Source organism: Melopsittacus undulatus, chromosome 4 (genome assembly GCF_012275295.1).
Source record: "Melopsittacus undulatus isolate bMelUnd1 chromosome 4, bMelUnd1.mat.Z, whole genome shotgun sequence".
Classification (NCBI taxonomy): Eukaryota; Metazoa; Chordata; class Aves; order Psittaciformes; family Psittaculidae; genus Melopsittacus; species Melopsittacus undulatus.
Window position 1 is genome coordinate 17,680,898 of NC_047530.1, and position 22,775 is coordinate 17,703,672.

Genomic DNA, 22,775 nt, shown 5'->3' on the forward strand with positions numbered 1-22,775 from the left:
CTGTGTTCCAGAAGACTTTTGGAGACTTCAGCAGTGCTCTTCTAAGTCCTACCTACCCTGCCATACAGAGAGATGAAAAATAAATTATAATTATAGGAAAACAAATGGGATAAAGTATTTTGCTGCTTACTACTGGGAAGCATTTCATAAATCTGTCAGCTCTTAGCAAGGACAAAGGATTTTAAGTGGAAGTTATGTTGGAAAAAAACCTCACAAAACAAGTTGTCTCAGTGAAATGGCAGTGTCTGTGGAGCAGCTATCAAGAGGTCAGAGCTCAGTTGTCTGTGTCAGAGGTACAGTGATTTAGTGTTTTGTGCTGTAGTATGAAGTTGTACATGTAATCACTGTCGTGTATTAATTACAGGGAGAGAGGGAGGGTAAGTGGGTAAAGGTTGAAACAATTCATACTTTGCCTTGTACACACAGAGTCATTAACTTGCTTTTCAAAACCTGTGGGGTTTTTTTGGGGGTGATACCACCTGTGTCTGTACAGATGTTCTTGCCTGTCTGAAGGCCTGTTTCTGAGAGCTTGGATATTTCTCTTTACTTTCTTTAAATTAATGTCTAGCTGTCTACCTTTTCCTATTCTCTTTATCTACCACATGCCGTAGCTCCTACATCTGTTCTAAAGCAGAAAAATTGTTATTACAAACTTTCTTACCGATATATGTAGTTTCTTCCTATGTTCTTCTATTCTCAGTTGTGTTATTGAATTATAGTGCAGACTACGCTTGCATCTCCAAGAAGCAAGAATTCTGACGGGGAAATTGTGTGTTAGTCCATGTTTATTAAAAGATCTTAATTTATGTATTTTATTCTTTTCCTAGACAATTCATATTTCCTAGTTGGCCACATATTTCTGTGTCTGAAAGTACACATTCAGAAACATCAGCTGTAGTTTTGAGTACTTTGATGTTGTTGAACCATAAATGCCAGAACTTGGTCATATAGCCTCCAATAGTTTTTAAACAGTTTTATTGGCAAGAAGCTTTTTCATGACTTCATTCAGCCCATGACTGTGGTGTAATTATGTCTCCCCATCTGCGTGTTCTGTTTTATTTTAGTCATTCTTCTGATCCCCAGGATGATCTCTGACATGTTGTTTATTAACACATTAATTGATGCAGGCATCCACTAAGTACTGTCAGTTTTTCATCCGACAGGCACTAACTTCTGAACATGGTTCCATGTAATTTGCACTGTTATGTGCTGACTGGTTAGTGCATCCAGTGTGCTTGGGGGAAGGGGGGAGAAGTATCATGATCAGATGGAAATTGAAGGGATCAAATGCTCCTTTTTTTTTTTTTTTTAATCCACCCACCCATTCAGTAGCACTCTATAATTTGGTCACTTGGTCTCTATCCTGTAGTTCAAGTAAAGGTTGTAATCTTTCTTTATGGTGCTTATAACAACATACAGGGCATAATGTCAGTTGGAGAATTGTTGTAGGAAATAGGAGTGTGGGGACATTTCTCAACTTAGTTTGAACAAGCACCCATGACTTAAGCATGGTTTATATAAGCGACTTACACTAGTGGAAGGGGTATAACTCAAACATTGTTTTAAAAGGATTATTAAATTAGAAATTGTTGAAGTGCAAATTTCAAATGAGGGTGCTTGGTTTTCTTGGACAGTATGATCAAATCCTTGTCTGAATTCCTTGGAAAAATAAATTCTCTTTTGCAGTGGTACATGGAGTTACATTAGCTGTTGTTTGTGAACAATTCAAGATTTATGTTCATTTGAACATTCAAGTAAATGAATAAGCAAACAGCAAAACAGCCAAAATTATTTTTGTGTGATCAGGAGGCCTTATACTTGTGCTGTCTGGATAGCACAATTTGAGGGACAAATGAAAGGGGCAAAGAGGTTTCATGCATTCCAGTGATGTATCTGTGGTTGTCCATGGTTGTCCATGGTCCGGTATACTAATTACCTTCATTTTCTTTGCCACTCTGTTCTCCAGTGGCATCTATTTTCAAGGAGTTTAGCTGCTGACTCTTTGGCGTGCTCCATTCATTATTTCAGTTTTGTTTCTAATGCTGCAGTCCTCTGAATTTTGTCCCTCTTGTGTTTCATCCAAGATCTTGTTACTTGTGTTGATTTTTCTAGGCCCTGTACAGTATTACTTTTCTGTCTGCAAATTGCTACTTGAGAGTTTTTCGTGCACTTGCTATAAAGGCTGTCTTCAGTTTGACCTCCACAAAATCACATCAGAGGTCATGGTTTAGATGCACTCATAGATGCATAAATGGGTCCCCTGCCTATATATTTACATGTAGGTTTTACATGTATGGGTCTGTTTTCACTTTCAAGTTTTGCTCAGAAGCCTCTCTTCTTCAGAGCCAAAATCCAGGAACTTTGCTGAAAGCTCTTCTCTCTTAGGAGTGTGTGGTGTACATTTGCCACTAAACTTCATGTTAAAGTGCATTTTCTCTTACTTTGGCTTTAATAAGTGTAGGAAGAATGTCTTCTTTAGTATGTATGTGCATCATTCAAACAGCCTGAAAGTTGAGCATTTCAGAGTGGAGGACTGGTTCTGTCTTCCTCTAGGAGACTGCAGTTTTCTAACATGACTGCAGAAATGTGTGTCTGGGTTAGACAGTGCAATGGGAGGAGTAGTAAAATTATTTAAGAAGAAAGGTTGTAAGATTAGGACTCCTGTTTAGGAAGATGACTAAAGAAATGTGGGAGAGCGTGGATGGATTTTCAGCAAAGAATGGCCACGTTTCCAAGTCAGCAAGTGCCTATGTGGAGTTCCAACAAGAACTGAGAATGAATAAGGACGTGGATGAGGAAGCAAGAGTAAGGGTGCAAGCAAGATAAGAAACTGGAATGTGCTAAGATACAAAGTAGTGAACTGGTAGCAAGCTTTAAAGGTTAGGTTTTCATGCTCTTATTTGATCAATTGTATACTAGCTGCTGTGTGCTACAAGAATATGTATCCAACCTTAATACAGCGAGCTATTGAATATGTATCCAATTATAATACACCAAGCTATTGTAAACAGATGTAGACAACAGTATAAAAAGGATAGATGCTTTGTAATAAATGGCTTTTGTCTGATCACATCGATTTCTGACTAAGTCCATTTCTGCAGCAGGAAAGGGCTGGTATAATCCATTTTGGGAATCTTGCTTTACTGCACATCGTGCAGGCAGACTGTTCTGGGTCTAACTTCTCTCTTTAGTGTTATTACAAGTCATGCCGTAACTTAGGTGCTGGCACTGCTGTAAGTTAGTCTGATTTGCGTACAGTTATATGCTTAACTAAAGGTGTTGTTTCAACTAAATCAGTTCAGTGCACAAACCACCTCCTGAAAGAACAAAGAAAAATACCAGCAATTTAGGTAGACAGTGATGAGTGAAGGATGTTTCTGTAGATATGGACTTCAAAACAGCCTAAGAGATATTTTAAGGAGGCAGCACTTTCTAATGTCTTAAGGTGGCATGTTTTGGTTTGTTGTTTTCTTTTTTTTGGGGGGGGGGGGGGAGGGATGTGTTTGTTTGGGTTGTTTGTTGTGGTGCTTTTTTGTTTGTTTGTGTTAACCAAGACTTCTTAAATTCCTCAGGCTTTAGCCACACATAAAGGTATGGTTGGAGAAGTAGTAGGTAGCCTTCCAATTAATAAGAATTCACAGGTTGGTCATATTAAAACTCACGTTTTTCTGAACAAGAATTGAAGTTCTGGTTAAAACTAAAGGCTTGGTATATTCATCATGTCCATGAGTAAGCTGTACTTTCTTTTCAGATACATATGAGGGCTTTGAAAACCCGACCTTACTCTCCTACAGGTTTAGACCTGTATTCTGGTGGAAGTATGGTCAGCTAGAGTATTTGCAGAGAAGGCAGCTGCAGACTGTTATTCTGTTTTCAGAAGTTGAATACTTTATGGTATGGGCTGTGAATAATTTCCTCAGTAGAAGTTACATGACAACATTGTGGTTATCCTTCTGTCTGGCTGTATGTGCATCTATGGTGGGTTGCTTGCACCCTGGAAAGGTGTCAACACCTCACCAACAAGGCTTAATTAAGAATAGCAACCACTTTCAGTTTACCTTCTGGGAAGAGATAAAGCAACTTGATTTTTGAAGTTTCTTAACTTCTTAACTTTTGAAGTGTGCTAGCAGTTTTATATGAGTTGATGCAACTGCTTATGATCTGACTATGTATTTTTAATTGTGATTTACATGACAAACCACTGAGGACAGATAGCTTCGAAAGGACATCTCTGAATATTATATATTTAGTGATGTGATAAATTAGAAAGAAAACTGCCTTTTTTTAGTCCGGATTTGTCAGTGCTTGTGGTCAGTTTAACTATATAGTTATTAATGCTGTTTTATTTTGTTTTAAACACAATAATGTAATATGCTTCACAAAAACATGGTGATTGCCAGAGCAGACCCTGCTTTTTGAGCTCTAAATTGAGGAGAAATAATTTTGAGTATCTGCATTTTATTTTATGGTCTCTTTGACAATGAGAAAGTGTTAGGTGTTAGTTTAAACTCTGCTGCTATCAGGGAATGAATAAAAAGTATTATTCTGCAGAATAATTCCCTGTTTGATTTATGGCAGCATTCTGCAATTGTTTTGATCACTCTGACTTCACTAGAGTTGCATGTGAAGATAAAAAAGTCTTAAGTCGTATTTTTTTCCTAGCAACTGCAGTAATGTGAACCTCATGCATGTGCTTAGGATACAAGACCAGTGAACACTATATTTTGTTGGCTAGTTATAGTTTGCGTGGGCATCAGTGTTATGTGTTCACTTGAGAAATCACAGAACTTAAGAGCAGGGGTTGGGGGTGAGAGGTAGCAGAGGTGTACTGCTGCTGACATCTCTCTGTACAGCTGAAATATGTGTGTCTTTGTTTTTGCTAACAAAGCATGTGAGCCAAAGAGTGTATATCCAGTCCCTATGCCTCACACTTGAATCATTGTTGTGGTGAGATCAAATATAAACATTTCTTGACTGTTTATTCTAACACAGATTTTTTTTTTTTAATGGTTGATAGTGTCTGGAAGATATAAATGCTTTTTTGGATATACAGTGTCATAGCTGGAGTTGTATTCCGGTAAAAGCATGTTATCAAAAAGCGGTGTTATCACTTAGAAAACTGATAAATGTGTTTCGCATAGAAGTTTAAACCTTCTAAATCTCCTAGTATTTTTGTGCTGGTGCAGCTGCTTAATTGGGGCCTCAGGTAAAATCTCTTTCAGGGACTCTTCTCCCATTTAATTTTTGTCTCCTGTCTTCAAATAGAAAAGCTCACAATGTTGTTCCATTACCTTGTATTGTATAATCGTGATTTGCACACTCTTTGTTGCTTCCCAGGGCTGAATTTGCAAGTATGTAAAATTTGTGACCTAGTTTGTATGATTTTTTTAATAATGAATGCACAAATAAACTGATGTGGATTATAAGGGTGGGTTGAGTGGTTAGGGTGTGAAAGCCATGAAGATAAACCAGTCAGTTTATGCTGCCTGCAAATAATAATTCTTATTCTCTTAAGCATGAATATTTGCTGCATCATATCCCAGTGAAGGGAGGTGGAGGAGGATGGGTGTGCAGCATATTGGTCTGACTTGAATAAAGAAGCATGGATTTACAACACATGTGATTTTATTTCCAAACAGATTTCCTTAGACTTGTCAGGGGCAGTGAAGTATGAATACATTAAGGGTTTAAGTAAATCTGCAGCACAGATATCTGAGAAGCTTGCTGCGTAATTTAACTGAAAATCTAAGGATGAGCTTTCACAAGATGGCTGAGCCAAACTAATGGCTTGCTGATGCCTAAAGGGACAGCTGCTCTGTTCCTTCTGAGTCCTGCTCCTAGTTATCCAGTGTTGCCTCTTCCTTTATGTAGACTCTGGCATCATCTTGATGATTCAAATCATTTTATGTGTTTAAAAAAAAGAGAAAAAAAAAGGCACCAACCAAGAAACCCCCAAACCTAACCATTTTGCTTTTGTTTCCACATCTCCATTGGGGAATTGGAGTGTCAGCCAGGACTTTATGGCCAGCAGGTAGGGATCTAGGGAGTGCCACTGTCCTGGACTTGTTGAACTTTTCATTGGCTCAGTAATCACAGCTATTCAGATGTGTGCCAGTTAACAAGTCCTCTTTCAAACTAATTTCATACATACTTAGACAAGAGATGTTTGTCAGAACCATGAATGATAGTGGAATGTGAGTTTTTCAAGTAAAACAGCTGAAAATACTTTTAAAATATCAAAAGTGCAGTTCAGCTAGTAGCAGTGTCCTTGTTTAAGCTGGATGAAAGCTATGCAAATTTTACTTGAGAAGCAGAAAAGTCACCTTCTGTACTTGTATTTTTGTCATCTTAGCATTATTTGGGCTATTATTTAAGTTTCCAATAGAATGTTTAAACAAGATGTTTAAGAAATAATTCTGTTTTGTTTTTATTTTTAGAACTGAAGGAAGGCCATCATGGGAGCATTTTTAGACAAGCCAAAGATGGAGAAGCATAATGCCCAGGGGCAAGGGAATGGGCTTCGTTACGGTCTGAGTAGTATGCAAGGCTGGCGAGTTGAAATGGAGGATGCACATACAGCTGTGATTGGTTTGCCAAATGGACTTGATGGATGGTCATTTTTTGCTGTATATGATGGGCACGCTGGATCACAGGTTGCCAAGTACTGCTGTGAGCATTTATTAGATCACATCACAAGCAACCAGGATTTTAAAGGGCCAGATGGGCCTCCATCTGTGGAAAGTGTAAAGAGCGGCATCAGAACAGGTTTTCTGCAAATTGATGAACACATGAGAGTCATCTCTGAGAAGAAACATGGTGCAGACAGAAGTGGGTCAACAGCTGTGGGTGTCATGATTTCTCCCCAACATACATACTTCATCAACTGTGGAGACTCGAGAGGTTTACTTTGTAGAAACAGGAAGGTTCACTTCTTCACGCAGGATCACAAACCAAGTAATCCACTGGAGAAAGAGCGTATACAGAATGCAGGTGGCTCTGTAATGATTCAGCGTGTGAATGGCTCTCTTGCAGTTTCAAGGGCACTTGGGGACTTTGATTATAAGTGTGTCCATGGGAAAGGTCCTACAGAGCAGCTAGTCTCACCTGAGCCTGAAGTTTATGAAATTGAGAGATCAGAAGAAGATGATCAGTTCATCATACTGGCTTGCGACGGTATCTGGGATGTTATGGGAAATGAAGAGCTGTGTGACTTTGTAAGATCCAGACTTGAAGTCACTGATGACCTTGAGAAAGTTTGCAATGAGATAGTTGACACCTGCTTGTACAAGGTAGCCAGACTTGAGAGAAGAAGTTTACTGTGTTTTCACTATTAGAAGTTTATGAACAAGTTCAGAATAAGTGTTGAGTCCAGTCTATAAGTATCCGATAGTTTATGTTAACATAACTTTGACAGTAATTCCCATGATTCCCACAACAGTGGTGATAGAGAAGAACAATAGAAACAGTACAGCTTTCTGGGTGGTTTTGCTTAATGAGTTTAAAATCATGTGCAGTTACATTGTGATACTGGGAAATTAAAAGCTGATGGGAATTTATGGGCAAGCCAAGGTTGATAACTGCCCTTTTCTGTTTCACAGCATACTTTAAGCTTAACTCTTAAGACTTAAGCAGGCTAGAGAATATTCTTTCCCTTCCTAATCTTCCCCTTCTTTCTTGGGCATATAGTAGTAACATTACTGTCACAGCTACAGCAACATAAATGCAGAATGAATGGACCTTGACTTCATATTTTGCAGTTTAAAATTTTTTCTTGATTGTATGAAGATCTGACTTCCTAAGTTAGTTTTTATTCTGGTTTAATGGCTGTATTTTTTTATTCAGCTTCATGTGGTACAACTCTGAAACTAGCTCAGGTAGAAGACCATGGAAAGGTTTTATTTAACACATCTGTGTAATTTTGTCTACAGTAACTTAATACTTTGTATTAGTAAGTTGCAGGATGGTGCAATTACAGAGTTTCATAGCTTGACACCTGATTTTCCAAAGGAAAGCTTTTTATAAGGGCAAGTAGTGAAGGACAAAGGATAATAGCTTTAAACTGAAAGATAATAGATTTAGATTAGATATTAGGAAGAAATTCTTCCCTGTCCGGGTGGTGAAGCACTGGAACAGGTTGCCCAGGGTAGCTGTGGCTGCCACATCCCTGGCAGTGTTTGAGGCCAGGTTGGACTGGACTTGGAGCAACCTGATCTAGTGGGAGGTGTCCCTGCCCATGACAGGGGGTTGGAACTATGTGATCTTTAAGGTCCCTTCCAATCCAAGCCAGTATGTGCTCTATGAAAAAGACAAACGTTTTTGATACTGGAGAGACAAGACAGCATCTTAATTCTTGCCACATGGCTAAGAGGGTCATTGTTTCTGCTTTGAAAAAACATTATTGTTTTCCAGCACTTTGGCAGGTTGATAATACACATATTTTTGTTTACAATTTTCATCTGGTGATCCTGAAAACAACCTGGGAAGGAGCAGTGGCTTGTGAATGCTGTAAGCTTTGCAGTAGCCAACTGTCAGTACATCTTCATGTGCTCATATACACTTGTTTTAAACACTGGCTTGTTCTTGCTTACTTCAGCAGTTTTAGTTGATGTTAAAAGTTAAGCATATGGATGCATGCGTGTAAACGAGAGCACAGGGATATTGAAAGCAAACTGTTACTTTTCATAAGCAGAATGTGTTTGTATTTTAACATATTCAAGTATTAGGGTTCTGTTTACTTGGAGTTTTAAATCTTTTCATTTCAAAGAATGGTTTTGTAAAGGCCTGGGCCCCTTCCAGCTGGTCTTTTAACTGATTCTCTCCCGTGTAACTTTTTGTTTTGAAAGAGAAGAAAGGAAAAAAGAGGGGAAAAGCCCCTCAAACTAATAGCTGTGGTTTTAGGTGGAAGCACTGTCTGAATTCAGCACTTCTCTAGAGCTTTTAAGTGATAATGGTTTTGTTTACCCATCTAATATTCAGCTGTTTTCCCAAAATGATTGGGTAGTACTTAAAATAAGATGGAACACAACTTTGTAATTACACAGCACTCCTTAGTAATGTCTGTTTTTCAAAGACAATGGGGCTGTCTGTCATTGGCGTGTAGTCTTCAGACCATAAAAGAGCGAAGAACAAAATGATGTAAATTGTGCTGAAAAAATGGACAGACTTCTGGATTTTTTTTGAGAGGGTAGGAGGAAATTAAGGAGAATGATAATATTAATCCATAGTAGTAAAAGTTGTATTCTAATACCTTATGACTTGTCAATTTTTATGTGTAAAATGCTTTGATATGTATTTAGCCTGGTGTGTATACGTTCTCAAATAATTTTTTCTTTTCCACCAGGGAAGTCGAGACAACATGAGTGTGATATTGATCTGTTTTCCGAATGCACCAAAGGTATCGCCAGAGGCGGTGAAAAGAGAGGCAGAGTTGGACAAGTACCTGGAAAGCAGAGTAGAAGGTGGATCATTTAAAAAAAAATAAGTAACTTTGTTTCTAAACAGACCCCCTGGCCCCTTTCCCCTTCCAGCAACTAAACTTTTAACAGATTCAGGCTTTTTAATAGACCTTCAAGTGCCATTGGCCATCTAGTGTGCATTCCTGAAAAAGGCACTCACAGTCATGCTGCATGTCCTAAAAAAATCTGCTATGAAAGTGCAGCAGCCTGTAGTCCTGAAACTTACTCAGAACAGCAGAGAAATAATGCATTTGTGCTCTGTGTTCTTCATGAGTCCATTGACAGCGCTAACTTCTGACCAGTAAATCCTGGTTCCTTTTAAATGAGTTAAATGAAATAATCAGAATACCTTGCAAACTGTGAAGATGGTAATTTCAGTGCCATTTTTCTGGATAGTTATGTACAAATCAGCCATAATATGATCCAGTTACGATAGAGTTACAGCTTGATTGCTGTCATCTTTAAGGCACCTGCTAACATACTCATTTATTTTAAAGTACATCAGAAATTTATCAAAGCTAATCTTTAAGCATTCATGATGAACAAAAGCTGGGAGCTCATATTACGCTGGCAATAACTGCAGAATTTTGCTTCAGATTTATATTACAGGAGTTCTTAAGCTTTAAACTGAAACTGCAAGTCTTAACAAATTTTGGGTGACCTAACTGAAAATTATATTTGAAATCAACTTGATTTAAAAGATTTCTCATTATATCTGCATTTATAGTGCCTTTTGATATGTAAAAACAACCACAGCTTGGAGTTTGTTTCTGAAACATAAGACAAGCTGTATGCATTATTTACATAGGTTAAGTCTATTTTTGATGTGGACTTCTCTAGACCCATATGTTACAAGTCTAGTTATGTGTATTTACTTCACAAGTCTTTAACAGCACACAGGGCACAATACACAGAGTTCTCTACACCTATGGTATTGGTGATTACTAAGTTAGAGGAATATATTGTGCACTTTTTTCCCCTCCTTAACTTGTATGAGGATGACAGTGCAGCTTCAGAAATTCCACAGAGAACTTTCCTTCATGGGAGTTCTGGGCTTAGATAAATCAACGTGCAATTTTAAAACACTTTCTGCCTGTGTAGGTGTTCCTTCGGAAAGTACCACCTTTTTTAAAGACCTCATTCGCCATGTCTTGGCAAACTACATCTGTTCTGCCCCTGAACAAATGTCCAGAAAGACATTTCTATGTTTTAAGCTAACACTTCCGTAATAGGAGAAGTTGGTGCACAGTAAGCAATAGTGTGAATCTTTTTGACAGTGTAACAGGAATATCCAGGTGCATGGTAGCACTGCATGAGTTCAGTGTCAGATGGCTTTCTCTATTTCAAAGCAGTGAGCAGTTTGTCACCAGGCATTTGAAAAGCTTACTATGTATGCCCACCCACAGAATTTGTGAAGAGCAAGTGTGCTGTAAAGTCACACATTAATTCACAGCATGCTAACTCTCTCCTCTTTTGGGCAAGTATTACCTTTGTATCTTAGATATTTTGTGTGAATTCAGACAAACCCAAGACCTACAATATGAAAACACAATCAAGGCTGCATCTTCAGCTGGCCTCATTGTACCCCAGGAATATATGATGAAGAAAGCTGACGTTTTTGTACGAACACTTCATTTTGTAAATGAAGAACCTAAACACTGGAACTGTGTGTGATTATGGTACATACAATGAATTTGGCTGCCAGTACTTTGCATTTATACAAAACAAAATTTCAAGAATGAGCAACGTTTGATACCTGTGTAGAGGCAGAAGGATTCTGTATGTAGTTATAAAGCACTTTAATACTAATTTATAGTGATGATGTCTGAGGAGTTTGAGGAAATATATTGTACTTCCCCAAAAGGGTTTTTAGAGTTATCCTCAATCTCTTGTTTATTCTTGCACAAATATATTATTTAAATTAATAAATATGTGTTAAACACTATTCAGTCCATCAGTGATTTATATCAGCTGAGTGGAGAATTTGGCCTTTTAGACTCATGAGGGAAGTTGAGAGGCTGAACTAAGGCAGAACTTCAAGACCAGGAATTGATTAACCTTGTTACATTGAACTTAGTAATTCTTAGTAGTTAATTGTTTCCTGGTGTGAGTGGATAGTGCAGTATGGCTAGTGAGGTAGGGCTGCTGCAGGATCTGAAGCTTTCAACACTACAGTGAATAATCTTGCTGTTATCCTAGGATACTTTAAGAATGGCAGTGCTTAACTTTAAAAGTGTAATCTGCAGCTGAAGGAACTAGAAAACATAAAGAGTACTTTTATAAAGATCTCACTAATCTGTAACTTCAGTTTAAAGTTAAAACAGAAACTGGGTGAAAATATGTATCATGTATCTTATGCATTTCACTACTCAGTGTAGTCCAACAAGTGGTGAGATTTGATGCTTACTAATGTGCCTTTTTTTTTTTCTCTCCTGGCTGTACTTTTCCCTTAACCTAGAATATAACTTGATACTTTTAAGAAGCAGTGCAAATTTTAAGATTGAATGGGGTTTAGTCCTGGCGGTCATCTGGAATAAGGAGAGGCAATTCAAACTTAGAAATGTGTAAAGTTTTCTACTTACCATCACACCTAGGACTCTCCTTTTACTAATTCTGATGTGTTTGTGGTCCAGATTCATAGCTGCAATAAATAATAATGGAAGAAGCAGCAAGTGTGGAGAAGCATCTTTGTACCATTACTTGCAATAAATCAGTGTTACTCCTAAAGTATCGTGTGAATTTCATGGTAGAAGTAATCAGTCATTCCAAAATGTGTTGCTATTATTTGCACTAGTATGTGTTATTGATGTGTTGACTCTAAAAAGAAAGTTGTCCAAGCTTTTTTTTCTCTTCTCTCTTTTATTTTTTTTACATAAAAACATTCCATAATAGATAATCCTTGCAATATTTATACCTATAGAAAGGGAAATAATTTTAAATAAGCCATTATATGTTCCTTCTCATATTTTTCACAAAATCAAAGCTCTGGCTTTTCCTTAAACTTTGTGTAGGGTTCCCATTCAGAATATCAAAAAAGGAGATATGTTTTGAATCTTTCATTTTAGGATTGTAAGTACATTTTTCCAGTACTTGATGCCACGAAAATGTGTAGATTTGAAAGTAAATTAAAGGTTGGGGGGAGGGTTGCAAGATGTATTGAAAGAAGATAATTCCAATAAATTCAACACAGCTAGCAGACCGACTCCATTTGTTGTGTCTTCACTGTTCATTCAGTCTGTATCTGTAGTTTTATCAAAATACAAATGTATTCATTTAGTGGAGACTGTATGTTAAATGTACTGCAGTTACAGGTTGTGAAACTGTGTAGTATAGGTAAACTATAAATTCCTTATTTTTGTACAGCAGAACTTTAGCACTAGTACAATGTAGAATATATTAGATGTTCAAAATTGCACAATAAAGGAACTTGGCAAACCGAATCTGAGATCTTTGCTCTTTATTGAAATTTAAGAGTGTTAGATTGTTTACTAAATACTAGATGGTGAAACAAATTTTGGCTATAGATGTTGAGGAAATGGCAAATTTTTGAGGTGTCTGTGGTATGTGGTGTCGTTTATATAAAAAGCAGGTTTGGAAGTAAATTGCTTAAAGCTTTTTGTTTGCAGAGTTTGACAGTGGTTGAGGCCTAGACAGTGCTTCCACTGTACCCGGCAAATAATTTGCACAGCCTGACTGCAAAATAGATCTAATGCTTTTTATAAACACACAGACCTGAAAAACTTACATGCACAGAAAGTAAGTCACAATTGTTGTGGGGTTCCTTTTTTTTTTAACAAAAAAGGACTGGGTACATGTTGGTTTTTAAAGTTTTTAATGTGCCTTATCTCACAAATCAAATTATTAAAATAGAAATGCTGTATGCTTTTCTGCAGTTATCATTTAGTGAAAAAAACTGAATGCTAGAGTATTCTTCGAAAGTGGTACTGATGAATTCCAGCTACTCTTCAAGCTGCATAAATACTTATTACATGAAGAATAGTGTGCATCTACATATGTGTATGTATGTGTGCATGTATGTGCACGTTACGGTGTGTGCTGCTGTATTCCCTTGAAGATCAACAGCGCCAAATCTTAAAAATTCATCTATCTTGTAGTTTCTAAGAGCTCACGTTTACAGAGAAACCAATGTTCTTTAAATTTCCTAAAATCCCTATTTAAAGAGTGAGTCCTCAGAGGTGTTATGGTCTCTTGTTCAAATAGAATTGTGTGCTTACCAAAAAAAAGCCTAAAAATGTTAAAGACTGAATTTCTCTTAGCAAATGTGACTGTGGGTACAGTACAAATTCTCTTCACCCAGAAGTTGGAGTGTATCAGGTTTTAATAACTGCCCAATGTTCACATATCCCTGAAGTGAGTTGAGAACAGAATTGTCTCTTAGATGTGATGTCCCAGCTTTTAATTTGTATGTAATAGTTCTTAAATTAGCTTGTTGCTGTAATGCGGTGAGGTACGAGTATTGGCTAACACACGTATGGCCATGGGAGTTATTTTTAATATGTTTTAACTTTTTGATTTTTGAAAATGCTATGCAATAGTCTTTTACCTTCTGTTGCGGCAGTAATCTTTTACCTTCTGTTGCAGTGATAAAGCGCAGGACATCCTGCTGGGTAGATACTGCATCTTCTGTTATATCTAATGTATAGCAGAAAAGCCATTAAAAATTTTTTTCCCTGCTTTTATTAGGTAGCTGTGTACTTCTAAAACCAGTGTGCATGTTAACAGTTAGGAATGTATGTAAAATCTGTTACAGGTTCTTTTTCTTACCAAACCAAAGTTAACAATTACCATGTTGAATATAGTCTGTCACTTTTTTTTAATATATGTATATATATTTACTGAAGTTAAGCCGCCTTTTTATAAAACTAAGTGTTTCAATCTTTTTAAGTTAAATTTGGACTGCACTTACAAAAAAAGTACTTCTGATTCCCAGAGATCATAAAGAAGCAGGGTGAAGGAGTCCCAGACTTAGTCCACGTGATGCGTACGTTAGCAACTGAGAGCATCCCAAACCTCCCGCCAGGGGGTGAATTGGCGAGCAAGTGAGTTCACATCAGTGTAAATGTGGTTTTTCATTTAAATCAAAACTTAACTGTAAGGCCACTCTTAAAAGCGGGGGGAGGGAAAAAGGTTAGAGGACAAAAGGTGATGACCTGTTCTTCAATTTGTGTTAGCCAGATTTTCTGAATGGACAGGACAAGCATAAGAACAGAGTTAACTATGAACCGCTACTAAAATTGAATGTCAAACTGCTGCTTTGGGAAGGACCAAGGGTTTTTTTAAGGGTGGCCTTGAGTGTGTCTGTTTTCTGTAATTAACTGGGTTTTCTGGGTGGGAGGTTACATTTGAAGGTGCAGATATAATGCAACTGACATATAATAGCTCCTTGGGTATGTAGTTTCACACTTTGAGAAGAAGTGACATGCGTATAATGTTTTGCTTGGCAGCTTTTTTTTTCTTGTCTGTAGCTAAAGCAATGTTGTAATTGCTTAAAGTTTGCTTTTGTATCTCTCTGCTGTGACAAATCTGAAAACTAGACAGAAGTCTATGAAAAAAGTTGGAAGTTAAATTTATACCCTTATATGGGCTGGCTTTGTCCTCAAGGAGTTCAGCATTGATGCTTTGTAGCTTCTCAAATAGATATTCAGTCTTTAAGGAAACAATGCACTTAGCTCATTTGCACACCCAGGCTAAGTGCTTCTTGGTTCAAAAGAGTTTTTGTGAACCTGTGCTGTGTTAAAATGGATTGGGCGTATATGTTGCAGACTATTTTTAAACCTTCAGAATATTATTATTGTTACATAAAAACCATGAAGATTCTAAGTATGTAATTGAGTAAATAACTGTAAAATGACTTTTACGAACTAAAATTGTTCTTGTATGAATTGACTGATCAGGAAGAGATGTCAATTTTGCGTATAATAGCATCTTAGGGTGTGTTGAACTATTGATGAGTCATTTACTCATGAAGTATGGCATACAAATTGATTTTTCTCAGTCTCCTCTGGCTAGCAGTAGTATCATGGTTATGAGGTGGTGCTGAAGTGACTGACTTCCACTGGATTTTGTGTCTTAGTGATACTAGTTTGAATAGGGATTGATAGAAGTATAGATTTAATTGGATGTTAGTGTAGCTCAAAGGACTACTGTCAATTTGGAAGAAAAATAATGCTTTTCAAGGAACCTTTTATTTGTAATAAAAGATACATACTGCTTGAAAAATAAGGAAAACTTTCAAGTTTATATGTGCAATGTACTTTGTGTGTAATTGCTTGGTTTTATTGCTTGAAATTCAGTCTCTTCTTCCATGCTGTATAATCATTCGCTATATCCACTGTGATGTTTCTACTGCTGCATGGTAGTTCCTGACATTTTAGTGTTATGAGATTATTATAAAGCCTATCATCTGCTTTTTTTTTCCTGCTACACTCCCTTGTGATTGCACTGCATGCATTCGTGAGCAGTTAAAAGGTTGTTCTTTGAAGTTGGTTTTGTATCGCAGCTGTAGTCTGATACTGCCTCATACTTGGTTCTGCAGAAGGGGATTTGGAAGAAAGTTGCTTTTGAAGTCCAATCTGTAATTCCTGTGTTTTACTCCCCTCTTTCCTTCCTACTCTTTTTTCTTCCTGCTCCCTCTCCAAGGTTGTTTCCTTATTATCTGGGTAAGGCAAAGGCTCCCTCTTCCTTCAGCCTCACATTGTTGGGGTTTTTGGTTTTGAGTGTCAGTTTTAAAGAAAACCTTTGCACCGTGTGTCACAAACAAAACCGCAAAAAGTGTTTCTTGTTTACATGTTAAGTGCAGTTTTTCTATGAATATTTTATAAATCTTTTTCTTGTCAATATATGTATTAATATTAGAAAAGTCAAGAATCCCAGAGATAAAAGTTAATTCCAGGCTACCTTAAATATGCCAAGCAAATTTTTTTTAAAGGACAAAGTTGACAATATTTCTGAGGTTTTTAAGAATAATTTTTTACCAGACAGAATTCTGCTCAGTCTGAAGATACAATACATAGAACTGCTGTTTGCATTTTACATTTTTTGAGAAATGTAGCAGGAGAGTATTGGACATACTGCTTCATGGAAAATACATTTTGGAATGTAATATGAACAAAAATGTATTTCAGAATGCAATTTTTGTGCGTCCAGAAAATAAAAAAACCCTACGGTTTATTAAAGTGCCCTAATATATTATATACTACTGCAGCGTTCATCAGACACACAAATGACGAGGGGATTCAATGTCCATCAAGTGTTCTGATGCCCTTTCTCAAAAGTCAGGAAGTGTAGCACCAGGCAGCACTGCAGCCTCACCTGGATGTCAGATTGTGCTCTGCTCCTGCTGAACTTTGAGTGGTATTCAGCCTTATTTTTCTTGAACCTAAAGCTTTTAAAGGACACCATAACTGTCTCCAGTGTTTAATGACACTAAGTGCTAACTTGCAGTGAACTTGATTCTGTGAGTTTAAAACATTCTAAAGTTTACTTTTTAAGCAAAAATTGCACTTAGGGAATTTGACTTAAAAAATGGCACCACCTTAAAATCTTGTGGGTTTTTTTTTTTTTTTTTTGCTCTAGACGGAGTGTGATTGAAGCCGTTTATAATAGACTGAACCCCTACAGGAATGATGATACTGTGAGTATCCTTTCTCTTACATTAACTTCACCACACACACACAATTCCTTTAGCTGTTTTGTAAAGAAACATATTGCTAATAGTTGTTAAAATTTTATTGTTAAAAGCTTCTTTCCCCCAGAGAAGCAGTAGCAATGTTGTACTCTTCGGACTATATTTTTTAGTTGTTTTCTGCTGCCTTCCAATGATAGTCTTAAACCCCTAATATGGTTGATTCATTTGTCCTCTGGAATTTCATTATTTGTTTTCTCTCTGGGTTTCCAAATGCTTTCCTGCCAAATGGTGCGGGCATGTATGGGGTTTTATTCCTTCTTAAGGGGACATTTTTCCAAATACTAATAATAAGATGGCCGTACTCGTAGGTTAAGCAGATTTGTAACTATCAGCTGTAAGGATGTACTAGCTTTCCAAATGGACTGCATAAGTGCTTCTATTCTTAAGCATAGAACAACTGGCAACAAGCATACAGTTTAGGTTCTTTCCTGTCAGTGGCCAAAGTGACAAATATCAACCAACTAAAATATGAACAGTGATCCCAGTTGCAGTTAGATCACTGGAAATAATGCTCCGTCACCAAAATGTGCTGTTTTTCATAAAACAATTAAATAATTCTCTTACCTACCAGCAAAAATTATTACATGCTTAGATGTGAAGTAAGTGAAATGTATCCAGACATAAAGAATTGTATGTTGGCTTTACAACAGGGTGCTAGTTTATTTGGCAGTTCTTATCTCTTTGGCATAAATAGTCCTGAATAGTGGCTGAAAGATGCTTTACCTTCAAAATGCATTCTGTACATACAGAACTACTGGTCTGTAAATGTACAGTACACAAACTACTAGTTTTGTGATGATATTGGCAACTTGGATACAGAAATTTGCATACTGAATAGTTGGCATGCAGCTCCTGAGTTTTTACTTGCTACTGCTTTTATTCTTCATCTTACACTTGAAATAAACATAACCATTTTGGTCTTTCATATAATTGCTCTCCTTTGCTAACTCTGGTCCAGAAGAAAAAGCTGCTGGTCATACCTTTGCAAAGGGTAATTTCAATGATTTGGGGTTTTTTACTGTACCTCTGTGCCAGCTGTTCTTTATGATCTGTAATGAATTCTGTGTGCAAGTTCGAATGAAGTGCTAAGAAATTGTCATATGTGGCATTGCTAGAGACTTAATTAGCCTTTTTTCTCTCAAAGGAGTCAGGCAGTTCCTTTAAAGAGGAGTAATATTTCTACCGCCTTCAATCTTACTAATAATAGGGAAGTGTAACTGTAGAAGCACTAGAATATGCTGTTGTTAAAGCCCATTTTGGACCTTAATTACTTAGGGGAAGTATCAGTTAATGCTGAAACAACCAGGATTGCTGTACAGAAGCAGTTTGCTTCTAGTTGCACTAGAATCTGTTAAACGCTTTTTCAGAGGTGTGGTAGTTACACAAAATCCACAATTGCCCAGTGAGCACAAATGGACCAAATTTTAGAGGTAATCAGATACTGGTTGCATGGTTGTTATGCTATGTAGTGTGACCATCCAGTTACGATTTAGAGCATGTCATGTATTTACTTCAAATATTTTTATGTTACATACATATCTTTGCTGTTTTAGCATCCAAAATTAGGGTTTCCTGCAGTTGCTATAAGTTCACTTCTCTAACTTGAAGTTCTAAGTGTTAAAATTTATCTGAATTACAACATGTTATCAGTTGATGACTATCTTCTGTGCAGTGAGGGAGGGCTGAAAACACAAAAGATGGTATTGATAATAAGAAATGGCATGAGGCATATCGTGCTTTTTTAGCACACCTATGTAGTTAAGGTGTCTATTTTTTGTTACTTCTAAATACTCTGGGAATGTTTTTGAAAGATGTTCTGGGATATTATTTTGAGGCTTAATAAGGCTATCCTAAACCGCTTGGTAAGATTTTGAAGTGTGTTGGTACAAATGCTTCATAAGTTAAGCATATGTGGGCTTTAGACACTTAAATGCTATTTCTGAAAGAGGGGAGGAAAGAAACTCCTAAAGTGATTTAATCCAGACTGAAAAGGGTAAAGACTTATGCAGAAACTTCTGTAAATATGGGCACTCCAGACTTTAAAGGGTTCCTTCTTTTTTCTTTAAGGATTCTGCCTCAACTGATGATATGTGGTAAAACTGCTCATCTAGCTGTGGAGTTCACATTTCATTCTTCAAATGAAAGTGCAGCCCAACCTCAGTGACCCTTCTTAACATCCATCCTCAACCTTAATTAAAGAAGGGAATATGATGTGTTGGTGAGAGTGACTACAGCAGTGCGACACCTAGCCCAGGAACTGATCTTTTTTGTAAAACAGACTTCTGTAAACGTGATTTCAAACCGTAATTCATGTTGTAAATCAGACTCCAGCAATTTATGTTGTATGATTTTGTTTTTGTAAAGTGCAATTGTCTTGTACAAAATGCTCATATTTAATTATGAACTGCTTTAAATCACTATAAAGGTTAGAAGAAATGTTTGGCTTGTGTGATGCAACAATATATATCCCTTTAATTCATGTTGTGGTTTTGGATTGCAAGGAGCAGCAGCCTAGCCAGCTAGGTGTTCAAGAGGGGCACAAAACTGTAAAGACAAGTTTTTGTTTTATATGAAAGCTGTCTTGAGTTAAAGGGAGTTCTGATTTTAACTTCAGTGGGAGTTAAATCATGCCCTATTAATAGTATCATGTTCATACACGTATGAACCTTGGGATTAGAATGCCTTGATTCTTTGCACCTCTTTTTTCATTAACCCTTACCTGAAACTACTAATCACTGAGCATGAACAGGCAGCTTTCTACACACAGTAGGAATCTGCAGCATTTTTACAATCCTGATTGGCTGGGTCTGCTGCTGTTCCAAGTAAAATAACTTTGAATTCCATTTTATCAATAAAGCTTGATATAACAAACAGAAGTTTATCCATAAATGTGTAATTCCTTTTTTCCTGCCTTTTAAAATGTCAGTGCCATTGTAGATGATATTTTACTTGTAGAAGCATATTTTTATTAATAGGTAGCCCATTTTTAAAATGGGAAGGATTTTGATTATTGCCCAAGACATAGCCATATGCTAAAAGATGATGTGGGATTAATCCATTACCCTATTTTTTAAAAGTGTGGGATTTTTCAGGCTTTTTGATTGTTTGTTTGGGTTTTTTCTCCCCACTGAAGGTGTGCATTGATTTGAATTTGCCTACTGTTTGATAAAAATACCTTTCTCAAAGCCTGACAATCTTTAACATTTTATGGTGTGTATTTTTAATTGACCCACTTAGAATGAGAGACTAGTGGTTAAACAGTACTTGTGATTTGAGATATAGCATGTTGACAATATTTAACTGTTTGTTGTTTAAAATTCTAATTTAAAATTTTATAAGGTAATAAACTAATTTGATTTAAGCTTAGCTTTTTCCCATTAAGCATACAAAAAATAAGTTTTTGAGTCAGTCGTGTTTGCAAAACTGCTGTTTGTGCACCTTGTATTGTCTTTTTGGTTGAGAATATTGTATTTAATATGTAGTTTACTCATTTAGTAGGCAGATTCCCAAAAAGGAAAATCAGTAAAACAAGTAGATTGTAACATTTACTGCAGTTAAACAGAATCAGAACTTGGTGTATAATTACTTTTTGATAGGAAAATGTAGTACAATGCATTTTGCTATATTTGTCTTTCCCTAACTTTGAAATATACATATTTGTATATATAGCCTTAAAACTAATGCAGAGTTAGGGAACACTGAACAGTGAAAAAGTAACTTATAGTGTCTTGGAACTAAGTATAGTATATACCAGCAAACTTTTCTTTTATCCCTCTTGTCTATGTGGGGTGCTTCAACGTAACTTCATTGTATTCAGTTTGTAATCTGTTCAAGCATGAATGAAGAAAACATAAGCACTATTTGTATTTATAAATTTATAGCAATTTTTGCTTAAAGAACCAGTTCCTTACCTACCTATGAATAAATGCTTAAAATGTCTAATTTTGTTGTAGAGTGCAAAACTATAATAATGTTAACTTATAGCTTCACAGGCACCTAATTAACAGGCATATTTAATAATACATGGCATATTAGTGCAAAATGCTAAACTTAATTTAGGACTAGGCAGATAAAGTTCTGTCCTTTTTACGTAGAGACTAAAGTTTAATTTTGGAAACTGCAAAACTTTGAACTGGACTGTGGAACCTTTGAGTTTTTCTGAAGGAAAACTGTGGTGTAAAAAGCCATACTTCAAACAATAATCACTTAAACTGTCTCAGTGACAAATGATGTATTTGAAGCCTCTTCTTGGAGGTCTCCTAAAGGTTAGAAAGAAAATATTTCTGCTATTGCTACAGGCGATGTAACTAGGTTTGAGGGTAGCAGAAGAAAGCCCGTTTCAGGCCTTTCTCTCTCCCGCCTATGTTCAGCGTTTTGATGAGGTCAGAGCACTGAATCTACTATGTATGCATAAACACTGCCATTTTAGATACAGATTTTGATTTAAAATGTATGGATTAAATATATCAAGCATCCTAGGAAAGAGGCAAGCTGTACTTTTCACTGCTCTGAAAAGAAAAAGGCACTTTTGCACCTTTGTGCATCTCGTTCTTGCACCAGAAACTTTTTTTAAATGCTAAAAACATTAGCACCTCAGGGGCAAGGCAGCAATTTTTTTTTAAGTATTGTGTGCTATTTATTTCCCTCTTGGAAAAAGATTCCTGTGTGACAAAAATGAAAATTGTGTGATGTTAAAAGATGTATTTTTAAATACATGTTCAAATAGGATGGTCCCAATTTGCTTGTTTTTAAAAGGAAATTACATTTGTAAAGCTACTCTGCTTCGTATGCCATGCAACTTTGTTTTCCTTCTACATATGACAGCTTCACTGGCTTCAGTTTCTGTGTGTTTTGTTATAGTCAGATTAAATGTTTCACTGATCATTCTGGGAGAATACCTGTACTGCTTTATAGACAACTGTTTTAAATCTCACTAATTCAGCATTGAAATATGTTCAAGACAGAAGCTTCTAAAATGTGTTTTAAAACCAGTGTTGGATTAACTAAATGTAATTACATTAAGTAGGGTCCTAGATTTGCAAGGCTTTGTAAATTGGTTGTGTCAATAGAGTTCCTTTCACACATGATGGGGCATAAATGTGCAGGTCCAGTGCAAGTTATGAAGCCAGGGCCTTTCAGCTGGCACCACAAAGACCTTGATGTGTGGTCATCACTCATTTTAATCTTCCAGAAGAAATCAAAATTGGAGAAAGGAATTCCGTATGCTTGTTGTTAAACTACACTGAACTGTGGTAGTCTAAGTTGTGTCATACTAGCAAGGTGCCTGATGAATATTAAGCAGCAGATGAGTAATGGTAGCACTTAACCTTAATAGTTCATGCAGATGCTAAAGCAAATAATTTCAACACGTACTTATGATAAACTGACTTTAATGTCCATTAAATTGTTTTATTGCAAAGCTGGTACTATTTTAGCTGTAGGTTAAAATCAGAGCCATTTTGCTCATTTGAAGAATTGGATACTTGAAATGGTGATTTAACAAAATTGGGTAACAGTTTCCATTTCAGTTGATTCCCTGATAAGAATCCCATCTTAATTTGATACACTGGGATAAGACAGACTTCCTGTTGCATTTCATTTTTTAGTAACTT

At 36.6% G+C, this 22,775-nt stretch overlaps 1 protein-coding gene across 2 annotated transcripts in view; it reads left to right on the forward strand.

Moving 5' to 3' along the window:
* Positions 1 to 22,047, forward strand: part of PPM1A (protein phosphatase, Mg2+/Mn2+ dependent 1A) — a 30,372-nt gene extending 8,325 nt beyond the window's left edge. The window contains exons 2-6 of one of the 2 annotated variants that reach the window (XM_034061733.1): positions 6,438 to 7,289; positions 9,341 to 9,458; positions 14,407 to 14,515; positions 17,052 to 17,109; positions 19,231 to 22,047. In XM_034061733.1, coding sequence (XP_033917624.1) covers positions 6,456 to 7,289; positions 9,341 to 9,458; positions 14,407 to 14,515; positions 17,052 to 17,109; positions 19,231 to 19,260 — 1,149 coding nt within the window. In that variant the 5' untranslated portion in view covers positions 6,438 to 6,455 and the 3' untranslated portion in view covers positions 19,261 to 22,047. The remainder of the gene's footprint in view (positions 1 to 6,437; positions 7,290 to 9,340; positions 9,459 to 14,406; positions 14,516 to 17,051; positions 17,110 to 19,230) is intronic. The other variant, XM_034061734.1, reaches the window with a different exon arrangement.
* Positions 22,048 to 22,775: the final 728 nt, after the last annotated feature.